Source organism: Tympanuchus pallidicinctus, unplaced genomic scaffold (genome assembly GCF_026119805.1).
Source record: "Tympanuchus pallidicinctus isolate F22 unplaced genomic scaffold, pur_lepc_1.0 scaffold42, whole genome shotgun sequence".
Classification (NCBI taxonomy): domain Eukaryota; kingdom Metazoa; phylum Chordata; class Aves; order Galliformes; family Phasianidae; genus Tympanuchus; species Tympanuchus pallidicinctus.
The window spans coordinates 524,999-545,847 of record NW_026294761.1 but is presented as its reverse complement, the minus strand read 5'-3'; the positions used below and the strand labels follow the sequence as shown (position 1 = coordinate 545,847).

The 20,849-nt window shown below is 47.6% G+C and overlaps 1 protein-coding gene across 7 annotated transcripts in view; it reads left to right on the top strand.

The window, feature by feature from the left end:
* The first annotated feature begins 1,017 nt into the window (after positions 1-1,017).
* The window catches only part of PPP2R2A (protein phosphatase 2 regulatory subunit Balpha), a 38,400-nt gene continuing 18,568 nt past the window's right edge, over positions 1,018-20,849 (top strand). The window contains exons 1-4 of one of the 7 annotated variants that reach the window (XM_052701939.1): positions 1,018-1,049; positions 1,552-1,618; positions 3,909-3,972; positions 7,157-7,231. In XM_052701939.1, the coding sequence (XP_052557899.1) occupies positions 1,033-1,049; positions 1,552-1,618; positions 3,909-3,972; positions 7,157-7,231 (223 nt within the window). In that variant the 5' untranslated portion in view covers positions 1,018-1,032. The other 6 variants (XM_052701937.1, XM_052701942.1, XM_052701940.1 and 3 more) reach the window with 6 other exon arrangements.

Genomic DNA, 20,849 nt, shown 5'->3' with positions numbered 1-20,849 from the left:
CCACATCCAGCCTGGCCTCGAATGCCTGCAGGGATGGGGCATCCACAGCCTCCTTGGGCAACCTGTGCCAGTGCCTCACCACCCTCTGGGGGAAAAACTTCCTCCTGATATCCAACCTAAACCTCCCCTGTCTCAGTTTCAAACCACCCTCTGTGCACAACGAGACACCAAAAGCATGAGGCTTCACTAGAGGTGAGGATCAAGAGCAAAAATACTCAAGTCTAACGACTGGAAGGGCATTTTATCCAGATTACATCCAGTCATCTCTCCCCACAACCCTGGCGTTCCAGGAACATTTCTCCTGGCGCAGTCAGATCGCTGTGTGCTGAGCGCACGCCCTGGAACCCATGGAGCTGGCAGTTAATTTCCGTACTGCAAAGTCCTGTTAAAGGAGCAGAAAAGCACAGTTCCAAAGAGCCAGTGGAGCTTTTCAGATCAACTGACTTTTATATACGTTTTAACAACAGCTTCAGTGATACTCAGAGAATAACTACAGCACTCAAACTAAGACTTCTATTTACTCACGCCTTTTGAAATAAGCCTGCGCAGGCGTAGTGATTCCAACACACAGCAAAGGATAACAGCTTGTTAATTAATGCATACAGATACACTGCTTTAGGAAGGATCAAAAATAGAAGACACTGAACCCCACTATTAAAGGTAACAGGGAAATCCCACAGACAGCAATGTTTGCAACACGCTTGCTTCAGCTTCCTGCCTTTGTTAAGGGGATTTGTTTCACAGAGGTTTCTGAGGCTATTACTAACATCACCTATTTAAGTTCTCTAGTGAGGAACGAGCAATTCCTCTCCCTCAACACCACTGCGACCCTTCCCCCCAAAATAAAAATTTTAGCATAGAGGTCAGGAGTGTAGAGGTTAAAAAAAAATAGAGAAAAAGGAAAAAACCAAAAAGCAAGGCAATGGCCTTCGTGTTTCTTGTCTCAGCTCCTCCCCTTCCTGCCAAGAGCCTCATTAAGGTGGTAGTGAGCAAAGCCCTTCTCACCTGGGAACTGCTCTGTGCTCCTGGGTGATGCAGCAGATTCTCAGTTAAGTCTCTGCACAAAATGGTGCTTTTCCAGAAAATCATGTTTGGTAAAGATTGTGTGACTGCAATGTTTGCTCTGTCTCAATATATTCCAAGATTGAGGAATGTTAATAATCTTTCTTCCAGCAGCCAAGCAAATAGTTTTTGAATCCTTCTGTGTGTATGGATTTATCTGCTTTGGAGCATCTTCAGAAGTGGTACACAGAAAATGCATTTTCAAGCTGAGGAATGGAGATTCTCTGCATCAGTGGTGAAAACTGGGGCTGGGAAAGGCTGTGGCAGCTCTGCCCTCAGGCACAGAGCAGCTCTGCTGAGAATATTCCCAGTAGGGAAAGGGGTTTTTTTTTTTTTTTTTTTGCAATGCAGTCTGGTGTTCAACTGCACTTACCAGACTAAAGTGCTTTCTGGATGTCTTGCTCTGCGTTTCTGGTGCTCAGTTTAAGATTTCTGTTTTCCTCTGGTCTTATTTTGCTGTTTATGTGGTCTGTTTTCTGCTGCTCGCAGGTTTCAGAGCTCTGCCTTAAGATCAAATCACCCTGAGGTGGAAGATTTGAAGCTGAAGAGGTTCCAGGTGATCCTGAACTGCATGCTTTGTTAATCCCTCCTAGCAGATGATAAGAAGCAGTAAGCCTGTGTCAGGTGGATCTCCTCTCTTGCCCTGTAGCCATGCTTTCAGTTTCAAGCTAATTTCCCATCGTAAGTCTCTTATTTTGTGGTCAGATTCACCTTCCCCTAGAAGCAACCAGAACTAACCAAAACCTAGTGAGAAAATTGAAGGTGGTAAGAATGTAGCTTTGGATGGATGTCAAGCAAGCCATCTCTTCTACTATTTATTTTCTTTTAGCTAGAAGATTCTGGGATGCCTCCTAATTAAAACGTGCTCGTTTTGCTACCCCCCAACAGGTGCTTCCTGCCCACTACCCTCCAGCACCATTTTTCTTTCACAGAAGCCCTGCTTTCCTTGCATTCTTGCCTGCAATTCTTCAGGAGATAGAATCTAAAGAATTTTAAGTTCTTTAAAATGAATCTTCTGCCAAAATTCAGGTGTGCAAATCCTCTGTAAATTGGGCTTAACCAATCCTTTACTAATCCAAAACTAATATTTTGCAAATTGTGGTGTCAGCCGTTACAATCTAAACCTGCTCTAAACAGATCAAGTTCAGAGCTGGTTTTAAACCGGTCTTGCAAACTACAACTTTAATGAAAGCACAAAATTCTTTCCAAGTCTAATTAGTCTTTCAGTTTGCTTGCACCAGACTGGAGACAAGAAAAAATCCTTTGTAATTCTTGAAAGAGAAAGCTGAGGCTTCCCCTTGTTATAGCAGAGCTTTAATCCAATGAAGTTGACACTTTGGAGATGGCATGAGCTGCTTGCTTATCAAAAAGCAGGGGCTGCCTGACCTCTTGTGTGGAGCTCCACCTGGCAGCATTAAAGGCAGAGTGCTGTTTTGATAATGGCTGTTAATTAAGTGGCTGCGTGCATAGAGGCAGTCACGTGAAGTCAAGAATGGGGAAATGTGGGGTGAATGCTAGCAAGCATTGCTCTCCCAAAAAGCAGCAGAAACCCCTATTGCTGAGATACTTTGTGCTCAGACCATATGAAGTCCCAAGGAACTGCAGCAGGAACAAATCGCATCGCCCTGCTGTTAACTTGCAGTGACCCAGCTATTACTCAATTCCAGTGATAATTTTGGTGATAATTACTCACTTTATTTCTGAAGTGAGTTGTTGTAATTCGTTATAGTCTTGTCTAGCGGGTCAAACTACTAGGAAAGTGAAGCAGATAGAAAATGGATTGGTGACACAGTTCTTGGGGCCATAGCTGTTTGATCAGTGACTTGACGCCAATGTGTAGTTTTTAATTGGCCATTGGTCACATTTCAGTTTTAAACTGTTTGAACTTCTGCAGCTCCTGATGCTGCTGTGAGCTGCCTGCTGTCTGTGTACTGGTCCTTAATGAGCAACTGGAGATGTTTTTCTGTGAGTCTTTGTCCCTGCACTGTTCTCATTTCCTGGATGCGGCCCTTTGCTCTGAATTCAAGGGGTTCGATGTGCAGCAAGAATTAATGATTGAAGCATAATTAGAACAAACATCCAAGGAAGCTTTGTGCTGTTGGTTGTGTGTAAACTGAACATCTCACAGTTACCATCTCCCCAGAGCACCTGAAGAAACGCTTAAACTGCAGTGAAATCAAAGGGTCCTCTGTATGTGCTTACAAACGTGCAGGCTGCAAAATGCTGCTGCTAATTTGCCCCAACCATTAATGCTATGGTGAACATGTGTGCCTGAATTGCCAAGCGAGCAAAGGCTGTGATTCCCAAGATGTCTTACTAATTACCATGGCTGTGATTTAATGTTAATTATTTATTATACTTCATTATGTTCTATAGCTCAGTTAGCTCAAAACAAAAACCTGAAATGTTGGAATTATGATCCTTCGTTCTGGCAGTGTGATATGAAAACTTTCCTAAGAAGAACTTTGTTCTAATTATAAGGTATGTGCTAAAGCTTCATTAATTTATATTACAGAGCTAATTGCAAGTCCTTTTCAACAATGCTCGTTCTGCTACAAGGGCCAAATTCTACAGTAGTAGAGAATGCAATGGATAAATGGGGCTTCTCTTGGAACAGTTCCTTCTGTATAGGGGTGAGGATGGCTTAAAGGGAGCCTGAAGCAAGAGGGATTGCAGCTTCTGTGCCAGCTCTGGAATAAAGTGAAAATAGAGATCTGTAGAGTTGGGTGGATTTGTTCCAAGCTCTGGGAAATGTAGGCCATGTGTTAAGGGAAGGCCCTCAGCACCACGGTGATCCAGGAGGAGCTCTTGATTGTGGACATTTTCCAATGTGTTTGCTTCTCTAGGTTTCTGCCTTGTTCTCAAAATGGAGTAAGCAAAAAATGTGGCTCCAGATATTCCCAAACTTAGGTGAGTTGCCTCTCTAAAGCACACATCATATGTGGTGAGTTCCAATACTGCTTTTTGTTCCCATGAATTTTTTTATGTGCACGCGTGGCCTTTGAGGAATGTACTGATAAAGATGCTTTTCTACAAAGCAACCCGCAGGCTGGACTGGTTCCGGGTTTCTGGTGTGCACCAGGCATGGGGAGCTTGTCTGGGGGTGCTCAGTGCACCAAATGCAGGAAGGCTGTGGATGCTTTGGCTCTAGAGGTTTCCAAGGGAAGTAGGATGGAGCCCTGGGCAAACTGGGCTAGCAGGTCTGCAGGTTGGTGGCCCTGCTTGTGGCAGGGGGTCGTAACTCAATGATCCTTGGGGTCCCTTCCAACCATTCTATGATCTGTGTTGTGCTGTGGTTGATGAGCTGAGCAGTCTGTCTTTGAGCTGGAAGTGCACGAGCAGTGTGGGAGAGTCGCATGGAGGCACATCGATGGAGTGCCCGGTTTGCGGGATGAGCTCATGATGCTCAAAGCGCAACCTGGATGAGCAAACCCTGCCCTGCCGGCCAAGAATGGCAGCGTTTGCACAAATATCTGCCAACCGATGACTTTCACGAGGTCTTCAACAGATGGTGCCGAAGCGATGGCCGCAGCGCTGTGCGTTAATTACGGGACCGGTGGGTGCAGGAGGGCAGGGCCGGGGCTCTGCGCTGGGAAAGGCAGCTAAAAATGGCTCCGAGGGGGGAACGGCAGTGAGGGCTCCTGGGTGAAACCAGAGCCCGAGGGTGCGGGTGGGATGGAGAGCGTCCAGGAGGGCTGGGGAGGCACGGGTGCGACGGCAGCGCAAGGAAATGGTGGGGGAGAGGGGAAAAAAAGGAGGGGTAAAAAAAGGGGAGAAAAAAAAAAAAAAAAAAAAAAAGGGAATGAATGAGCAAAGCGCAGGGAGCGCCCGGAGCGCGGACACGCGGAGCGACGCAACGCTACGGAAGCCGCGCAGGGCCGCGCCGCCCCGCCCCCCCCGCCCCGCTGCCCCCCCTCCGAGTGACGTCACCCCCAGCTCGCCCGGCGCCATTTTGAAAGTGGAGCTGCCGGGGGGGGGCCGGAGCGAGGCGCGGAGCGGGGGCAGCCCCAGGAGCGGAGCCGGCCGCACCCCCGCCGCCATCCGCCGCCATCCGCCCCCCGCGGCCGCCCCGAGCGCGGCACCGCCGGCACCGCCGCGTAGCGCCGAGCCCGCCCGACCCGCCGCGGCCGCTCTCGCGAGCCCAACATGGCAGGTAAGGGGAAGGGGCGGCTGCTGCGGGGCGGGGGGCGCGGGTGGGGCTGCGGCCGGTCGGGTGGGGGGGGGGGGAGGCGGCGGTGGTCTGGCCGCGACAGCGGAGCCGACCCCGGCTCGTCGGTTGCCCGGCCGGCCCAGCGTCCCTTCCTGCCGGCCTGCCTGAAAATGGCACGAGGGAGCGGCGGGGAAGTTGGGCGCTCTGCCCGCCGCCCTCCCGGCCGCTTGGCGCTGGGGCTGCGGGCGCAGCTCTGCGAGTGACGGGCTGTAATACGGGAACGCGGGCTTTCGGGGCGTCCCTTCTCATCGCTTCTCTGTTCGCTCCCCGTTTCGCATCCCGGAGCGCTCTGTTGCTGCGTGCGATGAGGGATCTCTTCCTCCTCACTTTTCCTGGCAGTTGCGTTTGGAAACGCGTTCCTTCTCCTGCAGGTTGCATCGCCCTTCCAGCGGAGCGAGGGCGGCCGTGCCGGTCTGTGCTTCGCCTCTTCCTCCCTCCGCCGCTCTCCCACGCTCCGCCCTCCTCTTTTTGTTTTATTAAAAATAAACGGAGAAAATGCCACGGTTCGAGGTAGCCGTGCGAAAGGCAGCGTTTCGCCATCGTGCAAAGAGGGCAGTGATTGATTTCTCTTACAAGCCGTCACCTCTTAGCAGCAGGCACCATGGCAGCGTGGAATGACGGAGGAGGAGGTTGGAGAGGAGGAGGAGGAGGAGAGCGGGTTGTGCGGGGTTGGGGGGATGTGGGTGCAGCCCGGTTGCTGCTAAAGGCGTTTTGGCATCTCTGGCATAGCTGAGTGCTGCTGTAGCCTTCACCGGCTGCGTGCTTTGCTTCACCGTAATCCTTCAGGAGGGAAAGCAGAGCGAGCAGCAAGCGCCCACCGATTGCATTCAGCGTCGCTGTAAGCGCTGGGTTGCCTTTGGAAGGACAGCTTTGAGCTCCGGATTCCCACCTCTTTTGCTCTTTTTTTAACCCCTCAGATGGATATAGGAGAGGGGTGAAATCCCTTCTGCATTCTTTGTTGTGCCAGGAGCGGTTGCAGCCCTCTGGATTAACGTGTAAATGCCATCTGTTGCTCAGGCTGTTTGAATTGCGTTGAGGAAAAGTTCCATTTTGACATTGGCTTGCCAAAAAAAAAAAAAAAAAAAAAAAGCAAACACAAATGGTGAGGCAGCAGGGCAGGCCCATGTCAGCCCCTTCCTGTGTGTCCTCAGCCCGGCGGTGATTTGCTCAGAATGCAGTGCAAAAGAGATGGGTGGTGGTTTTTGTGCGTGTTTTGGTTCAGGGTTCAAATGAGTCGCCGCCTCCCACCGGGGCAGGGATGTTCCTGAAGTTTTCTCTCCGATCCGTGTTCTATGGTAGTAGAGCTCATTACCTCGCATTGCTGCTTTGTGTTTCTGCTGGGGTTTGCTGCTTTTTTTAAGCTGATAATTGCTTTCATTACTGCTGCTAAGAGAGCTAAACTTGTGGTAGAATTACTTTCTTTAGCCTTCAGCATGTAAGTTCAGCTTGGGGCTTTTGGAAGGGGAGGGAATGATTGGCATGCTTGGTTTGTGTCGACTGAAATATTCTCAGAACTCAGAGCTTTTCTGCCGCTTTCCAACCAAGTTTTGTGTGTGCTGGGAGAGGGCTCTGATTTCTAAAGTAGGAAGCAGCTCTCTGAAATAAGATGCTGGTGCTGAGTGCCCGCTGTGGGTTTGGTGCCAGCTGTGTGAGCCCTGCGAGCTGCTCCCGTCCACTTCTGCCTCTGCTCTTTCCCTCTAAATCTGCTTTGGATGCCAGCAAACTGCTGAGGACGAAAACAATGTCTGTAAAGGGAAAAGGTGGGGAGGGGCGGCCGTGCCAGCCCTGCTGCTGAGGAAGTGGGTGTGAGCAGTGTTGTCTGAAAGCTTCAGTTGGCGGCTCCTGCTGAGCTGGGGGGTCTCATTTTTGTATTGTGTTTTTCAGGAGCTGGAGGAGGAAATGACATTCAGTGGTGTTTTTCTCAGGTGAAAGGCGCTGTGGATGATGATGTAGCAGAAGGTAAGAGCAATCTTTCAGAGTATCTTCCCCCCCCCCCCCCCCCCCCCCCCCCCCCCCCCAGCTTCCTATAGCTGCTCTTCAGATCTTAATCTTTCCAATCTCAATCATATGCAATTTGGGTACAGCAGATGGACATTTATGTGTGTTCAGAGCCCTCTAGTCAGGATCAGAGCACACCAGCAGGGTTCTCCTTGTGCTTTGAAGGACTCCATTCAGCCTTCTGAAGTGCTCACTGTAGCTGTTTTCCCAAACTGCTAGATTCCCCATCACTCAGCTTTTGCTTTCTGCTGTTCCTGATCTGCAAAGTGGGGCACGTGATGCTTGCGTTCCACAGGGAGGTGGTGTAGCAATTAATTAATGTTGGTATTCTTTGAAGATCCAGGTATTTGATAAAGATGGAGTGACTTTTCCCGGTCTCCCCAGCTTCTATGAACCAGAGGAGGATGAAATCAGAATATTTTGTGTGCTTGCTTACCTCGAAGCTGACGGGGGGGTTCTGTGTTAGAAGCAATACGGAAACTGCGTAAATACACCGCAGCAGGGCTGGCAGTGACAAGTGTCATCTCTTAGCAAGATGGCTGCTTCTGATAGAGGCTGCACAAGATGTGCTTGCTGTTACCTGGTCGGGCATCCTTGGAGGAGTCCCACTTGCTGTGTCCTGGTCGTGCTGTGGGCAATGCTTCTGCATTCCTGTCTGCTTTGGGAAAGTTCTGGACTTCTCAGTGCATTTGGCCACAAGTTTGCATGATACCACCTGTAAGATCAGGAGGTGTTTTGTTTTTGTTTTTTTGCAGGCAGTTGGCCTTGTCAATTATGCAGTTTGTAACTTTTCTTTAATGATCCCCAGTGCTTTGACTTGCTGACAAGTGAGATGAATGTTGGGTTTAGCAGGGCAGTAGCTGCAGTTCCCTTTATTTCTCCATTCTGTGTGATTCAGATGAATTTTAAAAGGCAGAAAATAAGAGTCTGATTTTATTTATTAGCTACAGCATGTGGCAGACAAGGTGCTTTAAAAGGCTGCTGTCACTTTGTGAGCTGAAGGATGGCCTTTGGAAGCAAGAAAACTGCAAGTTTATTTTAAAGCTTAATGTAAGAGTTTATGAGAAAGTATCTTTAGAGGCACGAGCTGTGAACTACTGTTAAAAGCAGTAAGTTTTTCCTCTGATCGAGTTTAAATTCTCTAACCTTTATTTTTATTGCATATCAAGCTACATCCTCAAGGTGCAAATACTGAAAGAGTGATGGTTGTGTGGCAGATGCTTGCAAATAATTCTTCATTAGAACAGACATACTGACTGCATGTAATAGTAATGAGCTACGGTAGTGGCTTTTACAGGGATGTGGGAAGGCAGGAGTCAGGAAGCAGCTTGTCCTTGGCTCCCTTGCTGCTGCAGGGCTTCGTACTTTGCACCATGAGAGGTGACTGCAAAGCTTTCTGCTTCCTGGCGGGTGAGCTGAGCTGTGAGCCCAGGTGGAGGTCAGGGCAGCCTCTGCTGCAAGGGAGTGAGCTTAGCTGCCTTCAGTGCTGGCAAGCCAGTCCTGATGCTCTCCAGAAAGTTTTTTGGAGCATGGAATATATAGGTTTGTGGTTCTGTGATCCAGGGAAGAGTTCGGTGTCATTGCCAGCTTACAGTGCAGACTCCAGAGCTTCACTGCACTGCTGGACGTCTGATGTGTGTGTCTGCATCTGCATCTGACCCTGTGGCGGGGTCTCGGAGTTGGAGTTATAGTTGGTTGTAATCTGTGGAGCTGAAGTTCTGAGCTCTTCTGGGTGTCTGGGTCTCAGGATGCTGGCTGGAATTCATTGGGAACCAGCTGTCGTAACTGTAATGCAGTTTTACCTTCCATGCAATCCTTGGGGTTCCTGCTTAGCTTTGTAATGTTTCCCCATACTGCTGCTGTAAAAGTTAATAGTGCATCAAGCTAAAACTTAAACCTTTTCTTTTTCTAAGTTACATTTCTGGCTTTAAGTTAGACTCACTTGAACAAGATGGAGCCTTGTGTAGTTCTTGTAGAATTAGAGCAGCAGTTTTGCATGCTTCTGGTCCTCCTTCAGAATACCAGCAGACGAGTTGTCAGTGGCTCTGAGCCTGCTCTGACCTTTTTCCCTCCCCTGTCTGCTTTCTTGTGGCAGGCTCCACAGCCAAACCTTAAGAAAACGGTGCTGTCTGAAACTTCAATGGTCCTTTAACTGCTGTGGTCTGCAAGCTAATGAGTGTGGCTCTGCTCGCCCCTATGGGTGAGGGCAGTGCCAGTTTGCCAGTGCCAGGGTGTGGGTTTTTGGTTTATGGAATGGCATTGGAACTCAAATTTAGAAAGCTGACTTTTGTGGAATACTGAAACTTCACTCACAGAAAGTGAAGGGGGAAAAACAAAACTGAAATGGAAGGAGTTTCACTGTCTGTTTTCTTCCTGTTCTTAATAGAATGTTGGGATGTTTAAATAGAAAAGTTAACGTAAACCAGGGAGTGTCAATCAGGAAAACTGCATCGGCTTAATTGCAGCAAGCAGTAAAGTTTAACCCAATAGTCTCCCTGAAATGTTGGCTATAAATAAGCCAAGGGAGAGCAGTGACAATACAATAATAATAGCAAACCAGTAAAGTTTGTGGAGAATGCTGGTTTGCAGCTTCCAGCACGTCTGGGTGAGGTGTGAGCTCCTCGCCTTCAGCAGTAGGAGCACCTGCAGCTCTTCAGGTGCTTTGGCTCCTCCTGGGTCGGTGTTGGTGGGTTCGATGGCTGAAGCACAAACTGTCATATGAGACAGTTCTTAATTTTTTGGCTTTCTAGGTGCAGTGTGGTGGGTGGATGTGACAGTGTTTCTTTGAGGGATGGAAGGAAGAGGAGGGGGAAGCTGTTACTAAAGCCTGAGGAGTGAAGATGGCCGTGATTGTTGAGGGCCTTTCTGTGCCACTCTGCTTTGGCGAAGGCTTTACGACTGGAAGGGGCTTGGTTCCATGAGGAGCAGTGTAGAAGAGCAGTGTGCATGGAGCTTCTCTTTGGTCGTAAGCTTTGGCCTGGCTCTGTCACATTGAGGTTAGATGCGGAAATTGGGTTCTGAGTTTGAAATCTGAGCGTCAGCTTCATTACGTTTTTGGGTGTTTAATTCTAGCTGATGGAGTAAGGCTGCCTTTTTTGTCGTGTGGCTGTCCATTGTGTCAGGGCAGGGGGATCACAGCTCCTGCTGTCTCTGCTTCTCAAACAGCAAATCCGTTGCTCCACAGAAGCCTTCCTCACTTCTCTGCTTTACCTTTGTCTTGCTGGAGCTCAGTCCTGCTGCACATGTGCTCATCTTGTTCTGTCAGCTCTGGAGGATCCAGAGCCGGGACACGAGATCAGGCAGAACTCTGCTGGTGGTGAAAGCAGAGACTGTAAGTTTGGTGGTCAGGGTGTTCAATAAGCTGTAATTCTTGAGTGTTGTCCCCTCGGTGCCATCCTGTTTCACTGCAGGTAAGACTTAACTGTCCAGAAGTGCTCAAAAGGAGGCATAACCATATTTTCTTAGAAGTTTCCTTTGTGGGAATGGCTGCTGAAAAGGACGAGAGATTTTCTTCTGTTTCTTTGTTGCATGATTTTTGTTCTTCTGTTAAGTTCTCCAAGATACAGCATGGTGGCAGCTCTGCTTGGAAACAGCTTAGGAACTGTAAGTCTAGACTGCCTGAAAACTGGATGCTGGCTTAATGGAATGAGTTCATACTTCAGAACAAATTAAGTCAAATTTGTTTAATTACTTGGCAGAGGGAAAAGAGTCAAGCTGCTCTATCTAAATGTTCTTTCAAGTGTAATCCAAAGATACGTAAAAGTCTGATAGTCCCCATCCAAGGCTGGAAGCCAGGAACTTAAGTCCTAAGCTTTGGCCCTGAGTGATTACCCATCATCTCTGACAAGTTGTTTAACTCCTTGGTGCCTGGGTGCTGCTGCTCTGATGCTGGTCTGTCACTTATTTGTGTTTCTTTATGGTGCTGTAGGCTGTTGCAGTTGGTGAGATGATGAACAGATGAAGTCCCTGACATCTCTGTCCCTGAACAAATTGCATGTGGTCAGAGATAAGAACAAGGCTTGACAATTCTCTTGTTTGGGAATGTTTTCTCTGTTTGATTCTAGGTATGTTACAACTTTCAGTTGTAGTTTTGTGTTTATTTTTGGCTGACTTCAAATTGCAGAGCAGCTGTGCTTCAGCAGTGCTGGTGATTTGCCTTCAGTACACCAAAATAGCTGCCATTAACAGTGAGGAAGACTGAAGTCAGGAACGAGAACTGCTGTAAAGAGCAGTTTACCACCTTGTGAAGTTTGTTATCTTCTGGCTTATCAGAAAACTTTCTCCTTGTCAAGTCGCATCTGTTAGTGCTGGGGTTAGAGCTGCAGAACCTCCTCTGTGCGGCTGTGGTGCATCCTGTTCTGTTGGCTTGGCTGCTGACTGACTCTGGATAGAGGGATGCTGCTGGGATCATGGGGAAGGAGGGCTCCTACCCAGCTGGGCTTGTGGGCAGCACCCAGAAGAAACACAGTGGCATTGTTGTGGAAGCAGTGGTTGGGCTGTTCTGCAATAGGCACTGGTGCAGTAGGAGGGGAGGAGGAGTTCTTTCTCTCCCAAAAGATTGGGGTGCAGTTATAGTGAGGAGCTGAACTTCTGGGGTTGACTGTGCCCATAAAGTAGCGTTAGTTCAGAAGAGCGAGGACTGCAAACAGGTTTAAATGGCAGCTTGAAATGTCTTGGCAGTCATGCTGACCAGTGTTGTGCTATTTCTTTCTGTGGCATTCTGCTGTTCTTGGGATCTTTTGCACTTAATGCTCCTTTTTCCGTCTGATTTTTAGTTTATTCCTGTGTCGTTAATATAGCAGTTAATGATCAGACAGCAGCCATACAAAGGAACGCAGCTCTGCTGTCTGGAGAAGCCCTGCAGGATTACAGCTCTGTGGCTTTGAATTTTAAAGGTGCTTCCTCCAGGTTCTCTTTTGGTTACTTCTGTCCTCACAGTGGGCTTCACAAAACATGTGCAGAGGAGAGCTAAAATCAGGAGAGCTTCTGGCAGATGCAGTGCTGATGTAAGAGTTAAGAGCTGGGTGTTCCTAGCTGTGCTGTTTGCCTTTCTTTTTCTCCTGCTGTCTTCTGACTTGCCTATTTAGGCCATGGCTACATGTTTGGCAGCATTTCTGCTTAAAGAGGCACTCCTTCCCACTTTGCTGGCACCAGCATTCATGTAACTGCACAATGAACTCGCCTGGGAAGCTGATCCAGCTGAAAAATGCTTAAAACTGTGCTTTTGACTGGATTCTTTCTCAGCTGAACTGAACCCTGATCTGGTTCTCAATGCTGTGTGCTTGTGACAGCATGGAGCGAAGAGATCAAGCAGCTGAGGAAGAGGAGGAACTCTGGAAGAGAGTCAGTCTCCTGTAGGACTTTAAGTACAGTCAGTACAAGATGCTGATCTCCAAGTGCTGTTGCAAATGGTAAATGAAATGAGCAGAAGGGACTTAGAACTCTGCTGTTTGAGATGTGCTTTGTGCTGTTGGAAGGCCAGCAATAAATGTATCAACTCCCACTGCTGTGGTGGTGATCCCAGGCTGGATTTTAGTTCAGTCTGAACTAAATGGTAGCTGAAACTTCCGTGGATGTGTGGGTGTGCAGACACTGAGAGCGCAAAGAGAGGGAGATGAAGATGTGCCTGGGGGGCTGGGAGTGCAGAACTGCCTGGTGTGGACGGAGGAACACACTGGTGCTCAAGCTGCTTTGCACTGTGACAGCCCTTGATTTTTCCAGTCGCACACGTGTGAGAGCACACCCAGCGATGCTGTGCTCAATGCCATCCATCACTGGGATGTCAGCAGTGCTGATCTGCAGCAGAACTAGTGTGCATAGGACAGATTTTCTTCCCCCAGCATCCACACGAGCAGCGTGTGAAAAGAAGCCATGCTGGACTTGTTTGGCATTGTCACTGGCTTTGTTGTTTGGTTGTTTTCTTGTTATCAGTATGGTTTAGTTTCTCGTAGAAAAGAATAGCAGTTAATTGGGAGCTGGATTACTTACTGATTGCTTTACAGTAAAGCACTTGAGATAATCTAACGAATGATAATCTCTTGCTGTGTCTTATCGCTCTTAATATGATTTGAAAAACTGATCCCTTGTTTGGAGTTTTTCCTTCATCTAAATTAATGTATTATTTAGATGCTGTAGAACGAGGCTGCTGTGCGCAATTAAACCTGTGATGTCCTGTTTCACCCCCAGAAAATAACATCACTTAGTGATGGCACCGAACTCGTTCCACGTGTTCCTTAGGAAATGCTGCTCTTGAAGCTGTTTCATTTCTATAACATCCATATATATATATATATATATATATATACACACACACACACACACACACACACACACTTAATTTTCTACTGCTTTAAGGGTATTTTCCAGACAAGGATATTTTCCAGACCTTTCTTTGTTTTATAATCCACAGCACCATAAAGACTGACCATGTTTGTAGTATAGAGAGCAACCAAGGCATCAGGGAGGTGTTAGTACAGGTTGATAACATTACTGAAGGCAACTCCTGGAGGTTTCTGTGCATGGCTGTGATTTGGATACAGAAATGAAAGTAGCTGTGAGCTTTTTTTCTTCCAACTTCTCGTGCTTTTGGTAAGCACTGGAGGAGAAATTATTAATGTGGTCAGACATCCTTTGGAAAAATGTATTTTCCTCCCAGCAATCCACAAGTGATAGCACCATTAAGGAGCCCAGCCTATTGGGGTCATGTGTTAACCCCTCTGGCAGATAGGCTTGCATCTAATTGTAGAGGAAAAAAAATCAGGGTCAGGAAGAGGATTTAAGAGCTGTGCTGTAAGAAAGGTTGGTTTCCCAGGTATGCAGAATGCATTTTGTTTGGATGTTTCTCCTTGTGTTTTTGGTGGTAGTGCCTTGCATTGGAGCTCTGGGAGTTGCGTGCTGTCCAGGCACACAGTTAATGCTGCGTGGTTTGACAAGTTCGGGAAACAGAGCTGTGTATGTTCAGACAAAATCAGTCTATTAAAATATTTTTTTAATCTTGAACTCTAAATGTCTGGTTCTGACAGACCCTTCTGAGAGTTGCTGGACCTCCTTTTGAAATCGAAATTATCAGACAGTTTCCGTAGTGCATCTTGTATGGGGTCACTCAGAAAAAATCTTGCAGTAATTACTGTTAAGCTCGTTTGTACTGAAATGTGGCCTGGGCATGGGATGAGAAGTTAGGCACAGCGCAGCCTGAATGCTGCCCTCCAGGCTCGCTGTGTAGAGGTGGCAGCTGCTTCTGGAGGCATTGGCTGAAGCATGCATTTCTGATGGTAACGTCTTCATTCTACAGCAGCCCCTTTGGGAAGGGTGAACTGGTGCTGTTACTGGAGCAGGATGTGTGCTGCACGTCGCCCAGCAGTTTTGTCACTGGCAAAGAGCAAACAGGCAGCATTTCAGTAGCAGAGCACTGCATGGGGTCATTGCCGGCTCCCTGGAGCTTGACGTGAGGAAGCTCATCCCAAACCTTGGGAGTCCCTCACCTGCTTGCTTGTATAACATCCTCATCCCTCTGCTGTTCCTGAAAATCTCTGATCTAAATTGTCATCTGTGACTGTGCTCTGAGGTCACCTCTGTGCTGTTACTCAATGTTCCTGTGTGAGGATTAAGCGTGGTGATGGGGGGAAAAATGATGGCACAGAGGAGCACAGCCCGCGTAGGAGCACTTCTGGCTTCACCTGCCCTCCTTGCTGGCTGCTGTCACTATGAAGAAGTCAGCAAGGGAAGATCATGTGCACAGCCCTCCTCTGTCATGTAACCTTTGTGCTGGGATTCTTTTTGGAGAAGCCTTACTAAAGTGGAAGCTGTTTGGTGCCGTGCAATTCCTGTTCTTTTGAAACAGTGTCTCTCGAATGGGGCTTAAATTTCTTGAATAACTGCATGGTTGTGTTGTTGTTTTTAAACCAAGTTTAAAGCTTGTGTTTAATTGTCCTGAGGGGATAAGAGGAAGTGAAAAGTAAGGCGATGAAAGGCAGTCATATGAGTCAGGATTCAGGGCAGTAAATCATTTCAGCCCTCAGTGCTTTGTGTTCTTTATCTGTAAGACTGGTTTGCCTGTTGTCCAAATGGGCTTCTGAAACTTCGAGATCTGTGCGGGGTGGTCATGTAACTAATTGCTCCAAACCTTGGTTTTATAGTTGTTGTAGAACTTCTCTGAGATCAGAGAAAGGATCCTAATCTATAGATAGAGGAGGTGAGATGTAGAGTAACTCCCTTAAGAATTCGGTCAGTGTTTTGTTCAGATTTGTAGGGTCCTTTTTTCTGTGGCATGAAGACCTGCCTTACAGAGGTGTTAAGATGCATCTGTTCCATTCTGTATCACCTGCAGAAGTTGTCCATAGTGAGTGAAGCTCTCAGAAGTTCCTATTCCACAATCTCTTAATAGTCAGAATTGTGTTCATCTCAGCTGCAAACTCCAGCAGCACCTGTGAGCTCACTGCTGCCTGCAATACCTGCATGCTGTGCCTCTTACCTACCTGAATGCAGAGGAGGGAGAGTGGTTTTCTTATTTTTATTGTCCTCCTTTTATTTTCCTTCCTTAGCAGGAGGCAGCAGATGTGTCTGATAGGCAAAGGTTTCTCACGTTCTACAATGCAGTACTTGAAGATGAAGAGCCATAGGAATTCTCGGCCTTGGCTTTTTTCCCTGAAATAAAAGCTCTGGTCAAAGAATGTATGGGAAGAGTGCGAAACAGCAGGATAGCTTCCAGGAATTGCTTTCTGCTGAACAGAAATGCCAACCAGACTGCAGAGTTCCATTTGCTCATTCTAAAAGGCAGTCAACTCCTGATATTTTCCCAACGTCCTGCTAACTTGCTGTGTGTGTTTGTAATGGCTTCAGGAAAAAAGAAAGTCAAGATGCTCCCATGCTCTTAGCTGGCATTCTCAGTGACAAATCAAGGAGGGCATTGCCCAGAGGCTTCTGTTACATCCAAGCAGAACAATGGTGCAGCGTGTTATTTCCAAATATATTATTTGCAAACAGAATGAGCTACTGGCTTTTCTGTGCTGTGCAGCCTGTTGAAATTCTGGCTGCGATTCCAGCAGACTTTTTCCATAAATAGCTCTGCAATACTTCGGAATACAAACAAGCTCCTGAAAATACCTGAAGTAAGTCTTCAGAGAGGGCTGCTTGGCCTTTGATAGTGGCTGGTGCTGCGGTGTGGGTGCTGTGATGGAGGTGAGGAATGAATGCCTCCGTGGGCTGTGTGGGACTGTGAGCAGGAGCTCAGAACAGTACAGGAAGGACATGGAGCCCTTGGAACGAGTCCATAGGAGGGCCGCCGAGATGCTCAGGGGGCTGGAAGCACCTCTCCTGTGAGGAAAGGTTGAGGGAACTGGGATTGTTTAGCTTAGAGAAGAGGAGGCTCTAGGGAGACCTCATGGTGGCCTTCCAGTACTTGAAGGGAGCGTATAAACAGGAGGGGGGGGGGGTGGATGGTGATAGTACAAGGGGGAATGGTTTTAAACTGAGACAGGGGAGGTTGAGGTTGGATTTTAGGAGGAAGTTTTTCCCCCAGAGGGTGGTGAGGCACTGGCACAGGTTGCCCAAGGAGGCTGTGGCTGCCCCATCCCTGCAGGCATTCGAGGCCAGGCTGGATGAGGCTCTGGGCAGCCTGGGCTGCTGGTTGGCGACCTGCACACAGCAGGGGGTTGGATCTGATGAGCACTGTGCTCCTTTGCAACCCATGGCATTCTACAGTTCTGTGAGTCTGTGAATTCAAGGGCTCCTCCATCACCTGATTCAAGTAAAGGAAGAAAAAGGTGATAAAATGCACAAATGCAGGCAGTAACAGGTGTGTTTTCCTCAGTAGTGTGGAAGCTATATTGGTATTTTAATAAAAACTAACAAACAAACAAAAAAAAAACAAATATACAAGCAAATGCCATGTAGTAAGTAAATACAGCATGAAGTAGAAACAATTGATTCTTTTAAAGAGCAGCCATCCAAATAAAAGCCTCCTTTTAACATTTTGTACTGAATGGGCATTCGGTGATGTGAATTCATACGTAGCTCACTTTGTAGTGCAGGTTTTCCAGTGCCATCTCAGTGAATGCACCCTTGGATAAGTGATGGAGGGGCCGTTTTGGTGCAGGCATGTTCTGTTCTAATTGGTGCAAGCTGTCTTGAGTAAGATGTCTTACTGTGTTGAGGAGAAGCTTCTAAGCCGTCTGAGCTTGGAGAGGTGAGTAAACACTTCAGTGATTCACCTGGTTCCCAGGGCTGCTGTCCCTCTAGGCCTGTTGCTACTGAATATTTTAACAAGCAGAGAACCTCATTTAAAAGGAGTCAAAGAGCTTGAATGCGCGTTCGGCCCTTGTGCAATCTGTGCTCTGCAGCCTTACGCTCAGTCCTGTTTATCAAACCTGTTTATCGGCTGTCAGCACAGAGTGAGGGTGGAGCCATAGAGAGTCTGGGAAGGCCTTGGGAGCTTCAGTGCCGCCTTTAATGCGAAGCTTCCAGCTTCCCATGTTACTGCTGATGGGTGTTTAGTAAAAAGCCTTCATCTAGGGGCAGTGAACAGCCTGGGAAACGTGTGCTTGAAGCATCGCCTCCCGTATTCTTGAATGATGTTTTTTCATAATGTTCAAAATCGTGCTTGGTGTAAAACTTGCACGTGGGGGTTGCACCCTGGTCTTGGATGGGAAATAGCCTGGGTACCCATAGGAGGGGGGGCTTGGTGCTGTGGAGTGGGCGTAACTTAATGGGCAGAGCAGCTTAGCTGCTGACACGTCTGTCTTTTTTAGGACCTAGATGGTATTTCTGAGTGTAAGATGTTTCGAGAACATTCTTTGTTCCTCCCAGGCATGTTGAGAACAGTTCCCAAAGAAGGAGAAAGTATAAATAAAACAGCTTGGCAATACAGTAAAACACTTCTGCCACAAGAAGTAATTAGCCTGTTCTTGGAAAGGGCTACAGAGCCAGCATGTTATCTTTATCTCAGTAAAAATAAAGCTTCAGTAACACTAATTCTTTTAAAAGATTTTGGGGAATCCTGATATTAGGTATAATGTGAACGTCAGTGTTGTTCTACATGAGAAATGTGGAGTGCTGGTTGGAGCAGCATCCATCCTGAAGGAGCTGCATGCATAGCTGAGCTCTGGGGCTGCGGGTTTTCCAGCAGAGCCGCACAAGGATCATTGCTGCTTGGGTTAATTTCATTCCCTTGTAATTAACTAATGCCTGATCTGCCTGTAGTTGTATAAAGGACAAGAAACTGTAAATTCTGCATGATACAAATATAGCTTAACCCTTCTGTCATCGTCTTCCAGGAAAGCATCTCATAAATCTGCGTAGATTTTGTCAGCTAAATAGGGTTTCAGTACTGGCAGTGTAACCGGCGTGGGCTGTGTTTGTTACTGCTTTGGTCCACTTACCTTCTTTAAAGGACTCGTGTGTGCTGGAAAGCTGCAGAGCTGCGACACTGAATGCATGGAGCAAGAAGGTTCAAAATGGAGGAGGCCCTGTACTCCTGTGCCACTTAGTCATCGCTCCATTTTCAGGAGTGTTTTAGATGCTTCCTCAGTGGTAGGGATGCACCGTAGGCGCAGAGAACAGCAGCACTGCCAGCTCCTCCCTTCCAGCAAACCAGGAGCTTTGTGTTCTACTGGGCTTGCATTGTAGCTCAGGTTTCACTTAGGGTTAAAAAAGACTTTTGAGTGCTGTGCTGCAGCACCAAGGAGCACGTGCTTATTCCTCTTGTTTTTGGTGTGTGTAAACCAGTCAAGACTTGGTTATGTGAGCGTTCTGGGCTGCTGCAGACTGTTGTGTGTGTGGGGGACGCCGCTGCTGTAATGGCAGCAACATTTATCGTGTCAGTAATGCTGTCAGAGTTCTGTGCTGTTTGGGATTGCTTTATCTGCATTTAACAGGGGCAGTTAATTCCTCCGGGTGAGGTGTGACTGTTGTATGCTGGGAGAAGCTACGTCCCAGAGCCACAAATCCAAAATGTTAGGTGACATCATATTTAATAGATACTTTCAGAAGGAAAAAGCTTTCCAGTTGCAATGTGCTCAGATTTTCTTCAAATACAGGTGTTACGTATGAAGCAGAGATGATGCACTGTTCTGTTCTTTTTTCTCACAACCAAGCATTCTTTCTGATGGTATTAGAGAGCAACTCAGTGTAGGGACGTACAGCCTCTGGGAGTGATGTTACTCAGATTAGCAACTGTTTGCTCATCCTGGTCGTCCCAGCCCTTCAGTGGGAGGGGTTGTGCTGTCCCGGCAGGAGGCCCCGTTGGCTCTTCCCCTTTTTTACCTCCAAGCAGATGCAAATTTCACAGGCTGGAAGCTCTCGGCAGCCGGGTTTTGTGACTTGGAAGGCAGCCCCACAGCAGCATTCACGTCAAGCAGCTGGCTGGTATTTAAAAATGCTGAAATGTTGATTTTTGCCATTGGTTACTTTTTTGTTGGAAGGCAGGCAGTGCTGCTGGTGGGCAGAGCTGAGCAGTTTCTTGGGAACGTGTTCTGCAGTGTTGTGCAGAACGGGCCGAGGAGAAACGGTGACCTTTAACTGCTTGTTCCTAATTGTGAACAAATATTGCAGCTCCACCAGCGGTGGGATTTATTCACCCGCCTTTCTGAGGTTATTTAAGACTGGTACCAGGAGTGGGCCTGGATTTCTGCCACTTGTGGCTCTTCTGTTTATGATATTAATAAACTGGTGTCAAATGTCCTGGGAACGGGTGATGCGGGTTGAAAGACCTTTGTTTCAGCCAACAATAGACCTGAATTAGTGTGAATAGGAAAAGCAAATAGGCACTTCCTGGCATATTTTAAGGAATACTGGAGTTTGGGGAAGCATGTGGATTAGGAGCGAGTGCTCTAGCTTTTTTCCAAGTAAAATTTTGCACGTGTGTGCATGGTGGTCTTTCTAACTATGTTTGCTGAGCTCATAAATTAACACAGAGTCTCACTTGAGTAGATTCTTTAGGATGTTGTTTAAGGGAAAAACCAAACAGCACGAAGAGGGGACTGTCTCGGCTGTCTTCCTGAGCAGGCTCCTTCTTCAGTTGTGGACTTTGAGGCTTTTTGCAAAGCTCTTGGACTGCCTTGAGGCTCACGAGGCTTTCCGAGAGTGTTGTAAAGATCCCCAGCAACAGTATTTGAAGCTGCAGGACAGAAGATGCCTTTGGAGACTGTAGGAAATTCCTGTTAGGCATTAAGCAGCCCATTTTTACTGAGTTTGTGGTATTGCCATGCTGGTCTAGCTGGTTGAATTGAAGAACGGCTCTGTTTTGACCCGATAGCTTCTCCGTTTTGCAACAACTGGGTAATGTTCAGAGCCTCTTTCCTCTTTATGTGCAGGGCTCTGGAAAGGTTTCCTTTCCCTGCAGTTTCAGGGTGGATCACAGGGTAGATCGGCTCAGGTGTGTGCAGAGAACGTTCTCTGAGCAGAGGTGAGGCAGCCACCAGAGGACTTGAAAACAGCCCCCAGCGCTCCCTTCGCTGCGCAGTTTGTGTTTTCACCTTGCTGGAGCAGTCTGACCCTGCCTGCTAACTATGCGGTGCTGAAGCCTGTGCCGCCGTGACAGCGGGTGTTTTTGTTGTGTTTGCCTCGGGGCCGATGTGTGGTGAAT